We start from the raw sequence: 23857 nt of genomic DNA, 5'->3' as shown, positions 1-23857 counted from the left end.
TAAAGTGATTCTACTCTATGCTGATTCCTGGAGAAGTGGTTCTTTGGAGGAGCAAGGCAGTAGAGGAAGAATGTCACTAATACCTAGCAGAAGCTCAAGCAAAACCCATGCAGACTGGAGAACAGTTGTTTGAAGACAGCAGTCTTTAGCATGGAAACCTCGATGAAGGTGAATGACCTGTGATGCCAAACCTTATTCTCAGAATTTCAGTCACTGCACGATATAAAATATCTGCCTGAGGGGCAGAGGAGAAGTTGCTTACATAACGTTTTATCCAAACACATGGAATTATTGTGTCCTAATTCACCAGTATTATACTTCATTTCCAACACAGATTTGCACAAAGATGGGAGACAATCAGAGGATCAAAAAATCACAAAAAAGCACAGGGCATGTAAAAATGCCTGTCTAGCTTTGAAACCTCAAGATATATGAAATATGATCTGAAAAACCACCTGCATCTCAACTGGGCAGAATATAAGCAAATGCATACAGGAGGTACAGGTTTCACACTTGATGTTAGCCATATCCAGTATATTACACGATTTGTATAAGGCTGATGAAAACCCTCATATGTAAGCATATGCAAGGTGACGTAGAAGATTTCTGACAGAAAAGGCACTAACAGCACCAAGAAAATTATTGTTGAAAACAAGTAGGGAGCAAGTGAAACAATATGGAAGCTTCTAAAAATTGAAAAAGACAGATGAAAGTATTTATAATGTCAGATCCTTAAATTAGTCAACTAACTAGAGGCCAGATTTCTTGATTAATGAAGTCTAGACAGTACTTTATCTCCCCCTATTAATTCTTCATAAATGCACAACTTGTTAAATAATTTCTTCATCTATCATTGGCTGGAAGTTGGAACCCCATAAAAAAGTTGTTAATGTAACTTCCTTCTCTCTTGCCCTCTTGCCTATTGACAGTCTATTCATTTAGAAAATGAAAATTACCAGCGTTGGGAAAAGCTTTATGAATGAAAATTGCATAAAAGCTGTGACAATATTAAGAGATGAAACTGCAGCAGGAACAGTCCTAACACTGCATTGCCCCGATGTGAAAATTCAAGTAGTGATTTTCCAGGTGGGATTAAGATGTCCAAGCACTAGATAATGACATGCACCCAGAGACATATCAGATAGAGCTATCCCATCTGGAAAATACTGGTCATTGCTGTGGTGAGGACCAAAAGAAAGGCCAGGAAAAAGAGAGTGAAAAAGGGATTAATAGATGCTCATGTCTTTCATATCCTGGTACTTCATGTCCTGCATAGAAGTAGTGCAGCAGGTGCTTTCCTTGGAGGACCGAAGGGCAATAAAGCCTCCAGGAGCTCAGGCAGGAAAAGTGCTCTCATAGCAGCTTTTCCCTAAGGGACAGCCTCTGTCAATACAGTGAAACACACACTGAATTGTGCTATCTTTGCTTCTCATCCTCTGGAAGAACATCCTTCCAGAGTGATCTTACTGTCCTGTGGCTACAGATATCAAGCACAATAAGCCATGACATGTCTTTATTTGGGCAGCATTGTCCCTCATGTTCTAAGTAGATACTGTGGCAGCAATTTAAACTACAGACCCTTATCTCTCTTTCAGCAGATAATTCAGCCGAAAATGTGTTGAGAAAGCTTTTTAAGTGTAAACCCCATTTGAACTAATTCAAAGGAAAGTTACTGACAGGAGCTGAGATATTTAGGTGTAGATTACCTCCCAAAATCTGAGGCATGTTTTTCAGCACTATGGAGTCACTGCAGAGAACTGTTTCATTTACCCCAAGAAAAAAGAATACATGACCACCAAGAGGTGAGCAAATTTCAAGATGAAAAATGGTGCCCGAAATTCCTGAAAACATAAAAACATCAACAATCACAATAAAAGGATGTGGTATTGGATAGCACCATTAGTGTGTATTGGAAGCTGCCATTAGTGTGTATTAGCAGTCATTCAGATCCTTAGGATGGGGAGAATGAGAAATTTTTTAATCTTTTGTTGAGTATAACACAACTGCTAATCTGTGAAAATGCTGATCCAACTGCCTAAGAAAAGTCCATGCAATATTTCTAGGGCCATGAGTTACAACAGCTTCTAAATTAGTTGAATCAACTAGGTTTGATTGAAGACAGTGATAGTATTTCTGGTACTTGCCTAGTTTAATCAACATGAAATTAGCAAGCTCAGACAGACACCCCAGTGAATGGCAGACAGAAATTATAAAAATCACTGCAATGCACTGAAATACCTCCCATAAGCATTGGTGCAAAGCTTCCAAAGAAACTATGCATTTATTAAAGGAAAAACATCTAGACACACTGTGACAGTTCTATAGAAGCAAATTGCTTTGAGCAACTTGGCCTCTGGAAGAGATGCCATTTCTGTACAGTCATTATTAAGGTTGCATGATCAGTCTTTCCATAGTTTTACTGACTGGGAAATAAATGGATAAAATAAAAAACGGGATTTCTCTTGGCAGAGAAAAAGTTCATGCACCCTAAGCCTCTGTATTTCTTGATATTTCATATTTCATGACATGAGTTTTCTGAACCGATTGAATTATTTTTTACCTTCTGCTACAGTTCTTCAAGACATGTTGATTTCTATAAATCTGTGTCCCTAGAAGTGAAAAGATTTTAACAAAAATCTGTTGTACATTCTACACACCTTATGTATTTAGGTATCTGTACGTACACAGAATAGAAGATGCCACATTGTGTCCTGTGATTATCTTGGTAATCTGAGTGAGTTTCTGAAGAAGAACAGGCTTCTGTGTTTTAAGAACTAGCAGGAGAGAGGATGGGCTTTTTTTGTTGTTTCAGTTTTAAGTTCTACTTAGAGTAGAAGTTTATCAACAAAAAGAGATGAACTGCTATTTATCAGAAGACAAAACAGGTGGAATATTAACTAGATAGGTTATTTGTAGGAGGTAAGTAATTTATTAGGCTTATAAATTGTACCTATGAGGAACTTTCTCATGTCAAATCCTTAGTGCTTTAGGAAGTAATTCGAGAAGCTAATTCAAAGGAAATGCATTCGCGCAGTAAGTTTGATAAGTGAAAGAACCACATTGATAACTCTATTACATAGTGCTTAACCTATCCTAGCCACATGGTCTGGAGGGGGGAAGCTGTCTTTAAGCATTGTCCTATGGTATTCAAAGCAGCAAAGAAGAGAGTAATAGGAAAAAATTCCTTGACAAGTGCATATTATTAACCAATACTTTTGTACTCACTGAGTTATGAGAAAAACCATCTATAAAGAAGCATAATTTTATAGTCTTTACCTACTGTCCATTTGTCTCTGTCCCATTGTGCAAGTTTCCATGCCTATAACTATGTCAGCACTTTGCAGCTGCACTTGAAAAACACTTAAAAGTAATTCTAGTTCTTTTCCATAAGAGTCTATGTAAAAGGCATACAACTATCTGCATCTTTGGAACATTTGCATGCTTTGAGCATTTTAATATATCCAAGGGGTGGAAACTTGATTCATAGGCTAATTATCACTGCAATAAAATTCAGTACAGTATGAAGTCAAGTGCACTTGGTGTACCTTTCCTGAACAAGAAATTCCTGCAAGGTGTGTCTAACTGTATTGTTAGCTTAAAATATTTCAAGTTGTCATTGCGTAAGACAAGAAAACCCCTCCAGACTAGAAAAACTTCTAAAATTATGTTACATCCCATATTTATAACAAACAATTATTAAAAATGGATAGTAATGAAAACAGAAAAAAAAGTGTTTTGTGTAGTTACAGATGTGTTTGTGATTCTATTACTCCATATTGAAATCAAATAATTTTTAAAAGAATTTTTAGTCTACATAATGAATTTCTAATGCTTGGTTACTGTTTGTTCCTTTACCTTATAATATATTCTGCACTTAATGGACAGAAAAACAGAGAAGAAAAGAAAAAAGAAAGATATTCAGCTAAGGAATTGCAAGGAAAAAGAGGAAGGAACCATGGAACATGGCACTATACAACTGTAACTATTCACTGTTCCTAAGTATTGTGTAGGTATTTCTGTAGTACAACACGACAGAATCTCACATGGTACTGAAATCTGTGCAATGTTACATGAAAGGAACAAAAAAAAAAAAATTTGATGTGGATTGTAAATCCTGTGCCAGGTCACTCCTTCCTGGTTTACTGCTGTGGTATTTTTGTTTCCTATTTTGAATGTAGGAGTCTCATTCCAAGAAACAAAATCATCCTGTGATTTGATCAAATATTGTTACTCTTCAAATTTTGGCACAGACTTAAGCCCTGCATTGTTTGTCGACTGCCTATAAATTAATATGCATAACAGAATTTGGATAATTAAAATTTAATAATAATCTTTCTAGTCACCCTCTACTGTTATTTTTCCCTTTAAACTTGCTGTAAGCTCTCAGTTTCTTGTGGAAAGATATGAAGACAACCTCTGACTCAAAAGGAGCATCAGTTTAGACAAAAGTGTGAGATACGATGCAGTGAAAAGGATGTGTGGTACAACAATGAAAACAAATACATATAGTTTCTAGACTCCTCTAGCACTTTACAGCAGTTTAAAAAAACCTTGTATTTGAAATTTTCTGTTCTTGTTTGAGTTCAGTTCTTGTTCCAAATAAGACTAGTTTCCAAGGTAAATGGTATTTGATAGGACTTTAGGAGGACTGAATTTTGGTAGACAAGCTGGAGAAGAGAATAGTGATACAATCATTAATGCTCTTAAAACAGACTATAAGCAAGACAGTCACACAAGTAATAGCAAAATTCCTGCCTCCATGGGAGGGTGTGCATGCTGAGAAGACTTTTCAATAATCACTGTGAAAAGCTGGCTTCACAATTTCATTAATTTCTCACTGGCTTGTAGCATAACAGAAGCACATAGTTATCCCTTATGTGGACACGTGGTTTACACACCACACAAACAGAAGCTATTCATCACCTGTACATTGTTTTGCTATGTCATTGGGAGTGTCTGGAGGGGGAAGAGCCTTGCATGGCTTTAAATACCAAGTACCAGTAGTAAAACATAGATAACTTGTGTGTTTCAGAAGTCAATTGATAGTATAGTACAGGAAAAAGTATCATGTCAGGAATTTTTACAGTCTGATTTTCAAGCATTTGGGATCAGTGACTCCTATGGCACATGCAACTGCAAGGCTAGTCAAGGATAAATCACATTCTGGTAAACAAATGGTCAATAGACTTGGGTTAATTCTTATGGGTCCTCAGTAGACTTACACCTTTGCCATTCACTGTACAAAATAATGCACACTGTAGGACTAAACTAAGACTGGCATATGGAACTGAAGTGCTTTGAAAAGAATGATGGATCTGACTAGTAAAAACAATCATTGTTTATAGAATTCATGGAATTCAATTAAAAATTATTTTTACTTATCTCTGATATTCAGTGTGAGGTCTCCAAGGGAGACTCCAATGAAGAACATTTTTAGAAGCACATTTTTAATTTTTTTCAATAATGTTTATGTAAAATATCTTCCTTCTTTCCCTAATTATTGGATAATTTATGTGCATTCTATATATACTAATTATTATCTCCTTTGTAAAGTATACCTTTCAAAAATCTTACAGTAACATACTAAGCTGCCTGTACTAGCACAGTGCAAAATTCCAGAAGTGATGGGTACTATACTTCAGTAAACTAAAAAATTATATATGCTTGTGTTCCACAAGAAGTCTTCAACAACGAGGGTGAGATCACCTCCAGGTGTTTTTGATCCTAGTGCAAGACATAAGGGAGTGAAATGTCAGAAATTAGAAATGTTCTCTTACTGAAATAGTAGTTCTGTAAAAGCAGAAAGTCTGTGTTAATTGAAAAGAATGTATGACAATCAAGAAAATCACAGCTATTAAGAAATCGGAGGAATGCACAAAGCTTAAATTAGCAACGTAGAAAAGTACAAATAAGGACTGAGAAATACAGAGATATTTTACTTGAGATTAAAAACATGAGCAAGGATATAAAAGAACAGCAATTAATAACATTTGAAGATAAAAGGTGCAGAGAAGCAATAAGGAAAGACAAGATTAAATTGTGTTGCCTAAAAAATAAAACATAAGTATGTTTTATTTTCCAATACATCAGAAGCAAAGGAACCCCCAAAACAATATTGTTTTAATTGTCCAATAATTGTGTGAATAGCTATTTCACTGAATGTTTCTTTTTGGAGAAAAAAGTCTAAATTAAATTTTCAGAGCACAGAGAGATGATAAATCATCTTCCTATTTATCTCTATTTTAAATAAGTTTAAATCAAAAAGATTGGAAGCACTGAAGACTTTTACAAGAGCTGGAAAGGGAACTGCTCTGTTGTTTTTAGCAAATGTTTGAACACTGGACAAGTTCCAGAAGACTGAAAGAAAACCCGCTTAGTGTCATTATTTTAACAGGATAAGCAGTACTGCCCTAATAATGTCATCTACATCTTTTTATCTAGTGTAAAACAACTGATACAGGACTTAAACTAATTACTAATAGATTAATTAACTAGTAGTATACTCAATGGTGTTGGAAAAGTAAGCTTGCCAATATTGTAGTATTTTTTTCTGGCCCTCACTTTGGCTGTAAGTAATATACTCAGGATTATACAAGACACATAATGTAATACTGTACATTCAAAAAAAGTATTTAAATTTAAGAGATTAAAAAGATACATGATACATAATACATTGATTTAAACTGGGATAATTATGAGGTCTGAAAATGTAAGCATGTATAAAAAATTAGAAGCAGGAAAATTATATTTACCCTTACAGCATATAGAAGAAATGAGCCTTGTTTCTAATCAGGTCTTCTACCATTTAATTCTTGGCCATAGGATGACCTAAAGCTTTCACCAAAGACATGGAAGAAAAGACCAGCACCTTCTAATGAGTGCTAGAGAAACGTGGAAAATGAGAAAGTGATGATGACGGCTGGTCTAAATTGAGAACTAAACCAGCCAGTCATTAATGGTGGAATAAGGAGACCCTAGCTACCTTTTATATATCGTTTCACCACCAACTTTGAAAAACAGAAGCAGCAGCTCTGAAAGTGGGCTGGGCATCACACAGTGATGGACACATTACATGATAGTGAAGCTAACAAGTCCCAGCCCGGGTCAATAAATAAAGAAAGGAAAACTGACCTGGAACACACAGACACCCGTTTTCCTGTGCTTTCACTGAATACTGCTGCTACCTGACTGGTGTGTCCAGTTTGGATTCTAGAAGTTTGTAACATGAAGAAGGGTTTATAAGAAAACATGACTTAGACAGAACGATGCAAGAGGCTTACCTTCAATTATCAAAAAGAATTAACTGTTTGGGCTACACGGGCAGAGAGAAGACAGTAGACAACTGGAGCAGTCTTCATACTAGCAATAAAATCTGTGACACCAAATGCTTAGAAATTGACGCTAAAGGGGCTCAGAGAGCAAACAAGTGAAATTTTTTAATGGCAATGAATAATTAAAAGCATTTATACTAAATTTAAGTGGGTTTTGTGTCACTGAAAACTTTGAAAGCAATATTAATTGTATTTACGAAAATTACTGAAAGTTGAGCTGGAACTTTTGGAATCGAAGGACACAGGGAAGTCCTACAGACTTGGCTAAGTAAGGAGTCAGGCTAGAGGACACAATCACATTTGCTCACCTTATTAGTCTCACTTAAATATGAAGAAATTAGAGAAAGTCTTTTAAGGACAGGGAACGGAATTTAATCACAGAAGTGAGGAGGACTCCTAGTAGATACAGTAATTTTTTTTCTTTATTATTATTTATCAGGGATAACAAGAAACCTGTCAGGAAGAGAGAGAGAAGGTTTCAGTGAAGAGAAGCAAGTAAAGAATAGAAAAATCACTGGAATGAAGAAGGATCTCAGAACAAGTTAAAAACAAAAATTAGACCATCTGAAAATACAGAAGAATCCAAGAAGGGATGGCCAGCATCCCAGAATCCTGAAAGACAAGGCAAACAGTATTAAAAAAACATAGAGGCAAGTATTTTTAACTCTTTATTGACACAAAGAGAAGAATCTGCTAAGGACCAGAAAGAAAGAAATATCAGATGAGTCCTTAAGAAAACATACAGGAGAAAAAAACCCCTCCATGTCCTTCAATTTCTGATCAAGAAGTAATTAATTTCTGTAAGTTAAACACTAGAATAAATAAGCAGGGAAGAGGACAATATAAGCAAACCTCATCAACCTTGAGTACAAAGGTTTAAAAGGTTAAAAGGACTAGCATGTTGAATACTGAAAAGTATCCTGAATGCATTCATTTTGCAAAGGTACACAGGATGGACAAATACAAACGATATCAACAGATTATCAAACAGAATTAAGACTATTTGTCATTTTCCGGCAAAGGTGAGAACATTAGGGAAAATAGATGCTGGCTGCTTAGGAATGAGACGAGGAACAATACAGAAAAGATGAGCACTGAGCCTAATTTTCCTTAGAATATATCTCCAGAATAGGCAGCAATATGAACAATAACTGACTGTCACTGAATGTAAAAAAGGAATGATGCTGGATCAAAATAAATCTGAGAAAATAGAGAGGTACCTAGGTGAACTGCTAATATCATGCATGTTAAATGTGAGAACTATTGATAACTGGATTTAAAACAAATGGAAGACATTAGTATATTGGTGGAATTATCAAAGAATTTCTCTTTCACTCATTCCCCTCAAAGTTACTGTGCAAAATATAAACACATATACTTAAAAAAATAATTAAAACCCATACTATTTTCCTGTCATAGGATTCTCCACTGCTGTATGTTGTAGCTAGTGTGGATGCACATTCTTCCAGATACCACGGCTTTTTCCCACTTTCAGCTGTGCTGCTTATGGAGATCGTGTAGATGCTATTGGTGTAGCCATCACAGGAGCAGTGGTCTCGACTTCTTCCACCATTTCCAGATGCCCAAACAAAGACTGAACCTAAGCCTCTTCGTCCCTGTTCGGAAACAGTACAAAAGACTTGATTAATAATTCTTCTTTTCTCCCTCAACTGCTTAATAGCCAGATCTTTTTCCCAAAAAAGACATCTAAGGAGAAGAAGAAAAAAGGAAAGGGAAAGGGAAAGGGAAAAGGAAAAGGAAAAGGAAAAGGAAAAGGAAAAGGAAAAGGAAAAGACAACTTCCCTGAGAGGAATTTGAAATGAGAACAGGATTTAGCAGAACCAGACATTGGAAAACGTGAGAAAATGAGTGGTATGAAGACAGTAACTTTTATACACTGTTTGTTGGTCTGCATCTATGTTACCTGGATCTACCTAGAAAGTTGTGCTGAAAACTCAGAGGAAGAAGTAAAATACCATATTGGCTTTCTGGGTTGCAAACACACATTGCTGGCTTATGTCAGCCTCTCATCTACCAGCACCCCCAAGTCCGTCTTGAGTCCTTCTTGGCAAGACTGCTTTTGATCTGTTCATCCCACAGCTTGTATTGATATTGGAGATTGCCCTGACCCAGGTGCACCACCTGCAATTGGTCCTACTAAACCTCATAAGATCCTCATTGGCCCATTTCTTGAGCACGTCCAGGTCCCTCTGGATGGCATTCCATCTTTCAGGTGTATCAACTGCACCCCTCAGCTTGGTGTCGTCTGCAAATATGCTGAGGATGCAGTCAATCCCTTCATCTAGGTCATTAATGAAGACATTGGATAACATGGCATAACAATAATAACAATGTGGACTCCTGAGGTACATTTGTTGCTGATGTCCACTGGACTCTGAACCAGTGACCACTGTCATCTGGATGTGAATGTCCAACCACTTTCTTATCCAACAGCCCATTTATCAAATCCATCCCTCTCCAATTTAGAGAGAAGGATGTTGTGGGTGATGTGTCAAAGGCTTTACCGAAGTCCAGATAAATGACACCTGTAGCCCTTCCCTTGCCCACAGATGCAGTCACTCCATTACAGAAGGCCACTAGATTGGTCAGGCAGGATTTTCCCTTGGTGAAGCCGTGCTGGCTCTCTCAAATCACCTCCTTGTCCTCAATGTGCCTTAGCATAGCTTCTAGGAGGATCTGCTCCATGATCTTCCCAGGCACAGAGGTGATGTTGACAGGTTGGGAGTTCCCAAAGTCCTTTCTCCCCTTTTTAAGGATGGGTACAATGTTTCCCTTTTTCCAGTTACCTGGGCCTTCACCAGACTGCCATGACTTCTCAAATATCATGGAGATAATTAGTGAGTTTAATAAAAGTATACTACCTGGAAAGACTTTTCAGCAAAATAAGTTAAATAGCAAATTCTCCTGGCTAGTGTTTACATAAAGCTATGTCTCTAAAATGCAAATTTTCATTTTAAAACATTTCAAGCAGAGAGAAAAATCCCAAGGTGCCAAGTTTAATATACTATGAAATCCACATCCTCCAGACAGGATCACTCTGAATACTGCAATTTTTTCACTTCCTTTAGTTTATCTTAGCTAATGCACTAACAAAAAGATGAAAAATAGCAACATTTTCAGTGTGATGGGGTTTTTTTGTTTGTTTGGGGGTTTTGGGGTTTGTTTGTTTGTTTTAAGACAACCTTTATGGAGTCTTACAGCTCTCCTTCTCCATATTTTTAACCCTCACCAATTGAAAATCCCCTTTCCATCTGGAATTCTTGTTGTGGCTGCTTTTTCCCACTAGCAGGTTCCAGTTCAGAGCCTCCCAAAGCCAGTGGGATATGACTTCTCTTTCCTTCTTACAAAGAGGTCATCTCCCGTTGCATATCTTTACTTCTTATACCTCCATTCTGAAAACACAGACTAAAGGAAGGGTAATGGGAAAAATTATTTCATGCATATTCACCAATTTATTATACCAGCAGGTCAGGGAGACAGAAATTATACCTCTCTCTATACTTGTGGCCAATAGGAGGGAAGACTATGCTAAAAATATGCTGGTTCATTACTTTTTGATGTGTTTTTGCTTGATTTTACTGGTTTTATTTTGGTTCCATCCCATCATCTCTTGAAATTAGATCATGCTTTCCAGCAGTAAGTATTATCTGCTTTCATCTTCTGTTTCCTTCATGGTAATGGTAATTCTTGGCTTGACCATCAATTCTGACATCCATTTCAGAATCATGTACAGATTCCTGTTTGGTCCTATACTTCCCTTAAAAAATACCTCTCTCCTACATAACCCTTCACCCAAAAAAGTTTATATATATCTAGGCACGTAGAATACACAGAAAAAAGAATATCATACAGTCACACTTCTACCTCCAGAACATGTTGAAATATTCAATCAGAACCTTTCTTTAATGAATTTTCTCAGGTATCTGTTATTTGTAGAATTTGACACATTCTACATGTTTTTTCTTCTTCACATGCAGGTCTTGAAAGCAGTATTATGTAATTATATATGGCTAAACTGATACCCCATGGGAAATTCGGAATAACCACCAATACAATCAAGATAGAAGAAATGTGAATTCAGGGTAATCAAAAAAAAAAACAAAGTTTTGTAAAAGAACTACTCAAGAAGATGCATACAAAAAAAAATCCTACTAATAACAGTCTATCTGTCATTTTTCTGCTGTTGACAGCAGATGGTTCTGTATGCAAACAGCAGTATAACATGATTTGTCCCATGCAATAAAAACATTTTCACTGCAGGGTATGACTGTATTATTAGCTTGTCTGCACAGAGAATGCGTCTCTATTTCCTTAGATGTATACCTATGCTGCTCTGCTAATAATGAACAACAAGCTGCAGAAACAGGTATTTGAATTCATTTTTGGCCACAGAATTGTGAAAACATGCCAATGGATGTTAGAAATTCTGCATTTATCATTTAAAAATGATAAACATCAATTTAGATTTTTAATAGTAAGGGCAGGGCTTTAAAAAAAATAGCCATTTGCACCTGGATTTACATTTTCATGCTAAGTTTTTTTGGTAAACAAATTATGGCAAATATTTCTTTAAAACTAATGTCTCCAGCGAATATGTAAAGGATCAATGTCTCTGTTATTGCAATAAAAAATAAGTACCAGGTGCACTGACCAATGGAAAAGAGCATTTTCTACCATATACAAAGGAAGAATTCCCATTCCTCCAATGCACTGTGCATATAAGAGCTCAGAAGTTCAAAGAAAATAATAGCATTACCTTCAGATCAGAAAACATGCTAGACATCTTGTTCCTAGAAGCTACTTGGCAAAGCAAATGGCACTCTTAAAAATAATTTAGAAAGTAACCATCCAAACTAATTTCAACAGGAAAATTCAGGAGATGTGTTCAGGAGATGTCTGGATCTGGCGCTGTGTGATAGAGATGGTTACAGTGGGTGGTAGGTGGACAGTTGGACTGGCTGATCTTGAAGGCTGCTTCCAACCTTGATGATTCTATGAACAGGACTGAAAGAATTTGTCAAGTATTTGTCAAATAAATCCTGGTTCACCATTTGGTTTCCAAACACTCTACTTTAATTCAGTAAACCGAAACATGCTTTGGAAAATATGAACTTGTTAATAACTATGCCCAACAAGTAAACAGAGCAAGAACATCAGCTGTTCTACTATATGTGAATGTCATACCCAGTTGGTATCCTTTAAATAAAGACAGTTAAAAAACAGTTGGACTGTGTTACAAAGTTAAGATAAACACACATGCAAGGCACTGTATAGTTTTTACTGTTTGTCTAAGTCTATAATTTGTCATTTGCCAAGTGCCCAAGGGTACAAGACAAAAAGGCAAGCCTTGAGATGCCAAGAAGACACGCGTCATTTATTATTCAAAAGCAAAGGTGCATTTACAAATCATATGAACAGAACTTGAGCAAAACTAAGAGTTAGTAACTCTTCTATAGAGGAGGCATACACCAGGGTTGAATGGATGTGCAGTAAAGTATGCTCAATGCTTGTCCCATGATTTTAAAATTTCATTCCCTCTCCCTCTAGGCACAGGAGTTGCTTCTGCTCTTCCCTTTGCAATGATAGCTAGGACTGCCTCTTATAAACTCTGCACAGTGTCCATAGTTTTGCACTTGTGCTTGTCAGTGCACTAAATCAGTGCATTATGCACTATGAAAGGTTCTCCTTTTGTTTGGTCTACTTTTTAAAATTGCATAAAATGTCACATTTAATTTTAAAAAACAATCAGCTGTCCCATTATGCAAAAGAAGAAGTATTTCACTGATGACTGTGACTTGCTACTAACCCAGCCACAGTCCAATTTTCTAGCACATTTTCTGGACAAAGCCAGTGTGCGCTCAACAGATGGCTGACCTTAAATGAAATGGACTCAGGTCTTTCACAAAGAGGCCCCAAGGCAGAAATTGCACTTGAAAAAACATGAGAGAAGAATCTCAGGGCATTCTGGCTTTTTTTTCTGCTAGTGCCTCTTTTTCCTTGGTCAGCAAGTTGCAAGCAGGTAAGTGATACAAAAGCTCCTTTTTGTTTTTTCCAGTTCACCAGCATGGACAGGTTAAGTCTGCCAAGAATCAGAGCCAGTATGAACATGCTCATAATGACATCTGCAGAATTTCCTTATACTATTCAAGAAACATCCCCTGCTCCAAGTGTGTGTGTGTTTGTGTATGCACCACATCTTTATGAGTGAATGCCTTAGCAGTACTGGCAGGCACCTTTACAAGGCAGAGGTCTTCACACACTCATCTAAAGACAACCAGCAGTCCCACACACTTTAAGTTGCTTACAGCACTCTTCCATCTAATAAAAACAGTTTCCACCTACAAGGTGTAGTATGAGCCAGTGGAGTAAGTTTAAATCACACTATTTTATAAACCTTAGACTCTACATTCATTCACTGCTTTACAAGTCAAGTTGCCTTAATCCAGCCTGTGAATCCTGACTATTACCTGCTCAGGAATCGAGTGCCCCAATAACCCTACCTGCCTATGGAAGGAGGGTTACTGTCCTGATAGAAGTGATCAAATTTACAAAGGAACAAGGAAGAAAATGTGAAGGAGCAGGAAAGGCAGAGGACAGAACCGCTTACTTGGAGTAATTAAGAGTTACAGAGGTGGCAGCCAGGGAGAGGTAATTTGGCACCGATATGCTGGAAATTGCACACTGATGAGCAGAAAACAAACCATGAAAGTACAAAATGGAGAGAGAAGGGACACTCTATCCACACCTAGAGCCTAAACATTTAATTTCCTATATTCTCCCTAATACTGTTCTAAAATTACTTAATGTTTCCAAGAACAAAAACTACTGCCAGAAAGTGAAATTGATCCATAAGTGGAAGCTGGAAAAAGTAGCCCATGGTATGACCTCTTCCTTAAAAACTAATTCCTAGAGAGGAAATATTCATAACTGAATGTGCAGAACAGAGGCCACTATTCTGGAGCCCTGAAAAACCTACTATGCAGACATGGTTTTTAGGTGCAGCATAGTAAAATCACTGTAGGGCCAGGCATAAAGGATCACAGCATCCTGAGAAATGCACCTGTGAGACGCAGCATCTCCTTTCTTCCAGTTTCTGCTGATTTCTGTACTCTCTAGGATGTGGATGCTGCTGCCCTGTACACAGCAATGCCAAGCTGTTCACTGTCAGCATTTTGCTTTTGACCAGTAGCAGCTCCTAGCTCCTGTTGAATTTCTACCAGACCATTTAACCTCTAATCTGGGAATGAAACACAGTCTCAACATCCTTAAGGCACAACATCCTCAAAACTCTTTTGTAGACTGCACAGCACTGAACTTGAAAGCAGGCATTCTCCAAAAACAGATAATGGTAGGCTGAGAGTCCAAGTCAACTATTCTGAAGTGCTACCAGAAGACAGCCAAACAGATTTTTTTTTTAAACAATCTTCTTAGGTATCAAAAGCAAAAATTCATGAATAAAAGGAGAAAATTCTCAAGCCAATAATTCTGTTGAGGTATCCATGCTCTCAGAAAAATTCATGTTTGTGCATCAATTTATTAAAAATGCACACCTATGGTATCGCTAAGGAAATAAGTAATGAGCCAAACAGATGTGCATAAATGATGCATGGCTGAGGGAACGGACAAAAATGGTCACCTGTGTTTTTATATTAGCAGTTGTATTTTTACTCTTAAGAAAACTAGGAAGTAAAGAAAATATTTCCTGTTGCTGGAACACAGCAACATGTATACACACATAATATATATACAATGCAAAAATATATCACTACTCAAAAAAAGCAGTGATTAGCTCATATTGTTGGAAAGGGAAGTGGTTGCTATGAAAGGTTACTGGCTACTTCTGAAATAGATCCCTAATTAAGAAAATGAAAGACAAAATACTTAACCATGCCTTAAAAAAAGGAAAAAAATGTATTTTGTTATCTCTTAGGGTATGATACCTTTGAAATATTGAAGTGATAAAGCATTCTAATGTGTGTATAAAAAACCACCATATTGAATCACCACAAGCACCCATGTATAAGCACACTAATTATCGGGGTATATCAGTGGAACAATTCAGTGTGTAGGCTTCATATGGTGTATTTTTGCTTTACTCTTCACACGAAGAACGGTTTAAACAGTTCTAAGACATTCCCGACAGAGCTATAATTAGTGCCAAAGTGCAACCAAAAGAACTGTTGGCTGAAACCTGAAATATGAACATGTGCAAAACTGGAAGGAATTTCTCATTTACCTAAACAAAACAGCCCGCTCAAAGACTGCATGAATCACAGTTCTGGTTCAGGCTCTCTCTCTATAGTATCATAACTATTGTTACCAGGATAAAACAAGTTATCAACACAAGAGCTTGCTTCACCAAAATTTCTGTTGTACAAAGAGTTTCTAGTTAATCAGAGCTGAAATTGTCCCTGCATGCAAAGCCAAAATAAACAGGCAGTGCACAGGAAAGCTATCAGTGTGAGAACTCGATATGGGATCAGTGTTACACACAAACACCCATTACATGGGATGGGTTCAGGCAGTTCTCTCTGCCTTTATACTACTATCTGATTAATCACTCTAGAAAGGAGCCCAGGGCCACTAGATCCACACAGCTGTTGTTTCACTACTTACATCAGACTCTTGCTTGTGGAAAACTTCAGGTTTAGAGATGTCTGTTGAACCTTGGGGTTTAACCAAAATAACCTTTTATTTTCTGCAAATTTAGCTCTTTTCTGTAGATAATCAGGAAAATATGGCTGCTTCACAGCTACTTTTGCAGGCTGAGGACTGAAGTAATAGCTTTGAGCAGTTTGTCTCCCATAGCATTCATTTAAGACACAACGTACAGGCTGTGTGAAAAGTCATTGCCCTCACAGTTTTGTGCCTTAAACTGTTAATTCTCTGCACAGAAAACTTTTGACACCAAACTTCCTGTGATTTCCATTCTAGAAATCTAATTTTTCCTACATGACATATAGAAATACATAGATACTACTGTTGTTCAAATATATGAGCGAAGTGGATGTGGTGGGCTCAAACAAAGAAACCAGATTCATGTTTCAAAAAGGCAGGCCCGGAAATCTATATACTTCAGCGTATGGAAATAGATTAATTTGCCAAAGCTGCTTTTCAGTACTGTTTTTTCAAATTAAGATTACTCCACAAAAAGAATGGTGTGGGGTTTTTTTTTTGTGTTCAATATATCACCTGTTTTAGGCTGGGCATCCAAAACCAGAGGCATTTTGGCAAGTCTAAAACCAGCAATGCTATTCTGGCTTGTTTCAACAGTTTCCATGCATGTGTGAGATGGGATGAGGTAACCAAACAGTTTTGGTTTCCAGTACACTTTGTGACTTTGTAAGGAAAATGGACATTTTGGGTATATTTTCCTGTAACTCTAATTACAAATTTTCCCATCTTTCAGGATTTTTGTATTTCATTGGATGCAGTGTAAGAACATGTCTGATATATTATTTCTTTTTCTACATTTTTTTGGTACTACATGCTGACTATCCATGAAAAAGCTCATTTTTCACAGAAAGCAAAGGAGAGCAATTTGAAGGTTAGCTTTGTGTGAGGAGGAAATGGTTGGAAACCAGGAGATTGGTGAGGAGAGAGAAAAGTAAGTTGGTTTTAGAATTGTTTTTGCTCAGAGACCAACCCTGCACATGGGAGATGTTAGAAAATACTCAGTGTGAGAGAATTCACGTATTTCTGTTTGCTTTGGGTTGTTTTCTGTCTGCTGAAGAAGAAATGAAATTTTCTCAGAGTAGATAACAGGATGTTGTTAAAGACTTAAAAGCATTCTTCCCATAGGCTGGGGGCCTCTTTGTAAGAGGGGGAAGGAAGATAAGAAGTTCTGAGATTGTAAAACACAGCCCAGTGAAGATTCATGCATGCTCCAGGCTCTTTGATATGTAACGAAGGGCTCAGGCCCTGATAAAGTGAGGTTAGCAATGTATATACACAACTTTGTTTCTTTGTATTCCTCCAGGCAGTGACATGATGGAATAAATCTATTCTTTGTACTTCAGATGTGGGTCGTGGTCGTCTTGGTGTTAGCTGCATATATTTGGTTCACACACTTTGTTCATATATTTCCCAAACAAAATAAAGTGCATAGCATCAAAGTTCATCCAGGTATCACTGAGCCTAAATATTATTTCATTCACTGGAAGGCAATATCCCAAATTCTACTTTGTTAGAATGTGAAAAGTTGCTAACTATGTGCAAACAGTAAAGCAAAGGATTACTATTATTAGCTTAATGATGTGTTAAGATTATCACCTAAACTCATTTTTTCTGGAAAATCCCTGTTTGAAGAAAAGGACATCGTATCAAGTGTAAAGCACATCTGCAAAGTCATTAGGGCATCTGAGATACATGTATCAATCAAATGCAAGGTAGTAAAACCTAGAAATTAAGCCTATTGGTAAGAAATACAGGTAGCTGGACAAACTTTCGCAAAGCGGTGGCTTAGGAAGTCTAGGGCTATGGAAGATAATCAGCTGGGAATGAGCTGCCATAAAATAGTCTGCTCATTGGATTGGTAAGTAAGGTCTGTATGAACATGTCCAGGGAATACGGAAGCAGTATTGTGCATGTGTAGAGAATGCTAAAACTTGCATGCCCCATTCTGGTATCCACACTTGAAATAATAATGCCAGAAAACAGAACGTGTTTCAGAAAGAACCAGAAGAATGAAATTTGGAAATTCTGAGAGAAGGAAACTGGATATACAAAACATCACTGTTAAGATTGTAGAACAGATTTTAAAGGACAGTAAGGTGCACTTGCATTATTGGACAAAAGCTTAAAATGCAACACACACTCTAGAATTTCAGATAAACCTGTTAAGTTTTTGCCTGGTAACTTATTTTATGTAGAGAAATGTATTAGAACCAGTCTGTCTGGCTTCTGCGAAGATGTGATGAGCCCTACAAGAAATCAGTACTGAAACAAAAGAAAGTGAACATTTTTATAGCAGCAAGGTGGGAGTGGAAATGATTGTACTGGAAGTAATATAGGCTCTGCTGGATAAACATAGGGGTCAAGGAAGTTATGAGTAGAGTATTTTAAGGATGAGCTGGGGAAACAAAGTTATTAGGTGATTTTGACCTAAAAGAGAAAGAGCATTTTAGTGAATCTAGTAATCACGATCACCTGCACCCAAGAAAATAATTCTGGCTGGAAGATGTGGAGAAGCACTACTCTAACGAGCAAGGAGATGGACAGACCAGTCTTTAAGTGATCAGTGAGTGTGGCATATCTATCACATCTAAATGAAGTTTGAAAGGAGACTCTGCTCTAAAAATATATCAGAAACAAAAATGGAGGGAGGAAAGGTATTTAAGATGAGGCACAATTTATGCCCAGGAACAAAGAGGCAGAAAACTGCACATGAGAAAACCCTGTTGTAACTTAGAAGAAAACCTCTAACCAATAGAATAATGTTGGCCATGAAATGTTTTCCCAACAGAATATGAGGGGGAAAAAATTCTGATTTGTTCTAGAATACAAAATGATCAAGGTATTTAAAGGGCACAGTGCCTGTGGTGGTAGAGCGCTGTACTGGATGACCTACGCTGTCATTTCCTGTCTTACGTCCTATGTTCCAATTCAATTTATCCAAGAGATCACTTGGTCAAAATCTGTAATGACTTACATGTGGAGTTTTCTAACATCATAAGATGCACCATAAATACAGCAAAAGAGGCATTTTACAGCAGACAGGAAAGTAAGAAACTTAGATGGGTAAGCTATAAGCTTACAATAAGCTTATTATTTGTAATATTATTATATAACAATAAGCTATATTATTTTCAATTGTGAAGATTGCTACTGCCTTGCAAAGACATGGACTTAAGATTTCAGTTAAGACTGGCTCTTCCCAAAAGATGTAGAGAAACCAGAAAATAATAGATGGATCAGCAAAACAGGGATATTGATGAAGCAATAACCAGATGAAGTTCTGCTGATTGGGCTTATGACAAAAGACAGGTGTAGATGATAGATGTTAGAACTACAAGTATCAAGCCAATGGTGCTATGTCTTGTGACATCAGCAGGAAGAAATACAATGATAAAATACTGAAGGACTTTTTCAAGCTCTGTTATGTAATCAGCATCCACCTCTAGTACAGAGCCAATCAAAGTTTAACTCAGTGTGTTGAAGCATATATATATACAAAACCACATGTTCAGACTTTATATCACAGATGCAACTAGGATACACAGTATATATGCAAATCATACAATAGATAAATGCCAGGACTTAACACTAGATTAAATCAGCATACTGGAAGTCATGCCTTCTGAGACCATTCCCAAGCACAGCACTAATTCCTCTGATTGATCTTCAACAAGTAATTTTTTGCCAACTAATTGGAAACATGCAGGAAGTCTCGTGCATGTAAAAGATGTCCACATATGATCACAGACACGCATAAACACAGGTATGTGTTATTTAGACTCAAAAAACAGCTGTACAAGGTGAAAAAGCACAATACACAGTTTTAAAAACCATTAAAAAACCCCTCTGTGTATCACTTTAAATGTACTAAAAACCAGCCATTTTGACACATTTGACTAGAAGTCTTCCTGCTGTAGCTTCTACCTTTGATTTCTGTAATGCAATTCTCCGGCGAAGTAAAAGAGAACAACTTCTCTTTCTGTAGACAACACATCCTACTCAGAATGATGCAGACACATGATGACAGGACAAGAAAATTTAATAGAAACATCTGTGGTAGAACACAGGGAGCAAACGTTTGCCTAAACACTTGCAAATGATGAGCAATCTCTTCCACTTTCAGAGCAGAAACATATAGTAATGACGATGATGATAATAATAAATGTGAAATCATTCTTCTTGATTTCTCTTTTTCTTCCCTTTTCTCCCTCACTCTTGCATGTGGGTAGGAGGCTTGTTTAGTGATTGTAAGAGAGCCTTTCTGCTCCCAGCAAGCACTTCGAACATATACTCTGCAGCCAAAGTTGTTGAAGCGAGAGAGATGAGAAGGGGCAGTGATGATGGGAGGGAAGGCACCAAGCTGAGCTTGCACAAGAGGTTCAGCCACACAGCATCTGGTCATTAATGTCCATCAAATATTTTGGCTTGAGTCCAGCTTGCTAAACAGAGTGGTGTCACGGAAATAAGATGAAGGTCCCTGTGCCAAAAGTTTCCATGCAGATTTCCCTTCCTCTCCACCCTCTCTAGGTTATACTAAGGAAGACCCGACCAGTTGCTGATTTATATGTACTTCCTTACGTGTACTACAGAAACATAAAGCATGTGGTTGGTGAGACATTTGGAGAGTGAGATAACCAGCTCTTTGAAACCCTTCAACGTAAAACAACCACAGTGGTCACATATCCAGAACTTGACTATTAGGTCTTTGCCAAGCAGCAGTGAGAGAACAAGCCTGAATATCTGAAATGCTTTCCTCTCCAAATGATATTGACACTGATCCCAGAATAACAGGCTTATTTGTATGAATACAAATGAACTACCCTGATGCTGCATGGCAGAGCCATGAATCAGCAAGCTCAACTCCACCAAGTGCTTATAGCATTCTGCTTATTGACTGTGAGACACAGACAGGCATCTTAAAAACATTCTTAGATTTTATATTTATGAATCAAGGAAGGCTTTTGTGTTCTCCATTTTGTTCCAGACTCAGCACAGTCTTACTACATGATTTGGCCACAATCAAGTTATGCAATGCTAAGTCTGTTCTTGAGCGCAGGGTAAAATGTGACATTACATACCTAATCTTTCCTTGAATATGTTACTTTTGGATATACCACCATCTGTTTGATTTTTTTTTCAGGCAAATTCTGCATGATTACAATGGATTTTTCCTTGATATTATTAGGTCTACAAGTTCTAATACATTAGTACTTAAAACACAAGCGTCTAGAGTTTTCCCCACTTACAGCTATTTTAAAGAAAAGGACCTTCTCTACTGAAGCATGATATGAAGGGAATTCTATATTTCCACAGAAATTGCTTGATAGTAAAGTATCCTAGGCTTCTCTTTGAACTCAAGTATGTAAATTTAATAAAATTAAACCAAATGCCCTTAAAGATGATATAAAATCATAGACAGGTTTAAAAAATGGTTTCTTCTACCTTTACCTTGATCCTGGGCAGAATTTTTAAAGCTTATTTAACTTATGGGTTCATTTCATGAACTTATTTATTCCTCAGTAGCCTTTCTTTAAATAGATTTGTCTATTTCACTTCAAGGCATGTCTTGTCTCTGTGTAATTCTACAGAAAAATTGTGCAGTCATCTTTGTTATTTCCTGCAGGATTTGAAAGGTGTAATCATATTAGCAGCAGATGTAAAATAATAATAGTTGTGAAACACACAGCATAAGCTGTTAATTGGAATAATACATGCTTAAGATAAATCAGGTGCTTTTTCATGGAACCCAGTCTCTCAAGAAACTCAACAATGGATGGCAACTGGATCCATTTTGTTTTTTCCATCATGACTATAATAAATTTAAAGTAATAATTGAGTTTGGTTATGCTCTGATCAAAGTTATTATTCAGCACTACCTTCAATTTTCTTAATTAAATCAGCCAGACAAAATTTCTTTTTCAGATGTTTTTAAAAATTCTTGGCATTTTCCTTTGCTGTTCCATTTTAAAATTCTAATATACAATTGTGTGTGTACATGCACAATAAATTAAGAACATCAATCTTCAAACTTTGTGTTGATCTGAAAGGAGGTTTTGGCAAATCTTCCTGTACAGATGTGTCCAGTGTAACCCAAACTATTGTTGTATTCCATATCTATCTGTGCCCAAAGTTTTTACTGTCTCTTTGAGATCTGGTGGCCAGAAAAGGAACAGTGAGGTCAGGGTGTATGCTAGTCCTTTCTTAAGGCATTCTGGGGGCATTCTGGCAAAAGTGCTCTTTCTCTTTCTCTTTTGTTCCTGCTGGGTGAGCTGAGGTAGTGCAAGGTAGACAGCAGCTGCACCACCATGCCAAGGAAAACAGAACAAGCCTCTCTCCATACAGTCACCCCAGCCTGCCAGCAATGCCCAGTCAAAGCAGGAGGGCATTGGAGTCCGAGTTGTCCATGCCTGCTGACTGCCATTTTTGCTGAGGAGAAGGTGAAGTCCCTCCATGAGTTCCAGCTGTTGACCCAGTTCTAGCCTCCAGGGATTCTAGGTTCTCTTTCTGTTTTGCTCTTGTTCCATGTTGGTTGTTATATATGGGGGCAGGAGGGTGATTTTTAATTGTGGAGGTTCGGTTGCTGTGCTGTTTTTTTCTCTTTGTGCTCTCTCTCCACCCCAGGTTGTCTGCAGAGGGTGCCATCTTGGGGGCAAGAGCTGTCTGCCATTTTCCCTTTGTCTCTCCACACACAGTCATCTATGGAGGGTGCCATCTTGAGGGAGGGTTTTTCTGCTGTTTCGTTTTTCTTTGTTTCTGGGGAGTCCATGAGGAATCCAAGAAATTCAGCAACATTATAACTACTGATTAACACCGTTATTTTTTCCCTGTTCCTGTTTCATTTTTTAGGAAACCGTTATTTTTTCACTTATATCTTCTTGCATTCATCTCTTCTTATTGGTGAATAGGGAGTGGATAAAACGAAAAGGGGAGGTAACTAATTTTGGAGTGTTCACCTCCTTAAATTGTCTTAAACCATGATACAATGTTACTTTAATTTGAACCACAGATGCTAGCCTAGATGTTATATGGTTGTTGTTTGGTTCTCTATTTCTGAAAAAGGAGAGTAAGGATCTGTACACAACATAATAAGCATTTTTGTCTGCCTATTATTACTGCACAATTATTGTGACTCCTTGGGGAAATCTATGTTTGGCTGAGTGTTGGGGTCCCTCCCCTGCCATGGAGCCCTGGGAGAGGGGCCCTGGGGGACAGACACGGGGTTTCCCTGCCCCTGGTCACCTTTGTTTCCGATTGGTTGGTTTGTGTTCCCCGGGGTGGCCAAGGACCCTTGGGTCCCGTGACTGCGGAGTTCCTGAGCTGAGCCCCGGCCATGCGGCTGGAGAAATAAACATCTCTGAAACATCTACCAAGAATCTGTCCATATATACTTTGTTTCCACGGGACTCCTGGTTTGAAAGATGCTTGTTGCAGTAATCCCCGCTGCAACAAACTGGTGGAAGAATGCGGGCAAGACACCGATCCCTGAGGAAAATTCGTGAGTAAAACCCACTCTAGACCTCTCTCTTCTCATCTTGGTTTGGATATTCTCTCTGGACTATGGAAGAATCATGGGAAATGGGGCTCTCTGAGCCACAGAGAAAAATGTATCTAGAAGTTAAAGGAATCCTTGAACAACAAAACAAGAAAGTATTGGAACCGGGAGATCTAGAACATTTTTTTAACTGGCTTTTCAAAAGGTTCTCCTGTATTTCTCGAGACTTACTTTTTGATATCGAACCTCTTGTATCTTGTGAGGGGTGTTTCTGGGACGAGATATGGGATAAAGTATGGGATCAAAGAGAAGCTTTCCGTGCATCCCTTATAATCAG

At 37.6% G+C, this 23857-nt stretch overlaps 1 protein-coding gene across 6 annotated transcripts in view; it reads right to left on the bottom strand.

Annotated features, from left to right (window-relative positions):
* Positions 1 to 23857, bottom strand: part of PCSK5 (proprotein convertase subtilisin/kexin type 5) — a 229397-nt gene that overhangs the window by 105146 nt on the left and 100394 nt on the right. For all 6 annotated transcript variants that reach the window (XR_007200827.1, XM_048290931.1, XM_048290930.1 and 3 more), the window contains exon 8: positions 8735 to 8947. Coding sequence is in view for 5 of the 6 variants with exons in the window: in XM_048290931.1 (XP_048146888.1) it covers positions 8735 to 8947 (213 nt within the window). In the remaining variant the exon portion in view is untranslated. The remainder of the gene's footprint in view (positions 1 to 8734; positions 8948 to 23857) is intronic.

The sequence above is a fragment of the Corvus hawaiiensis genome, chromosome Z (assembly GCF_020740725.1).
Source record: "Corvus hawaiiensis isolate bCorHaw1 chromosome Z, bCorHaw1.pri.cur, whole genome shotgun sequence".
NCBI classification, from domain to species: Eukaryota; Metazoa; Chordata; class Aves; order Passeriformes; family Corvidae; genus Corvus; species Corvus hawaiiensis.
Note: the sequence above shows the minus strand (reverse complement) of the source record. Positions and strands in the feature narration are given on the sequence as shown.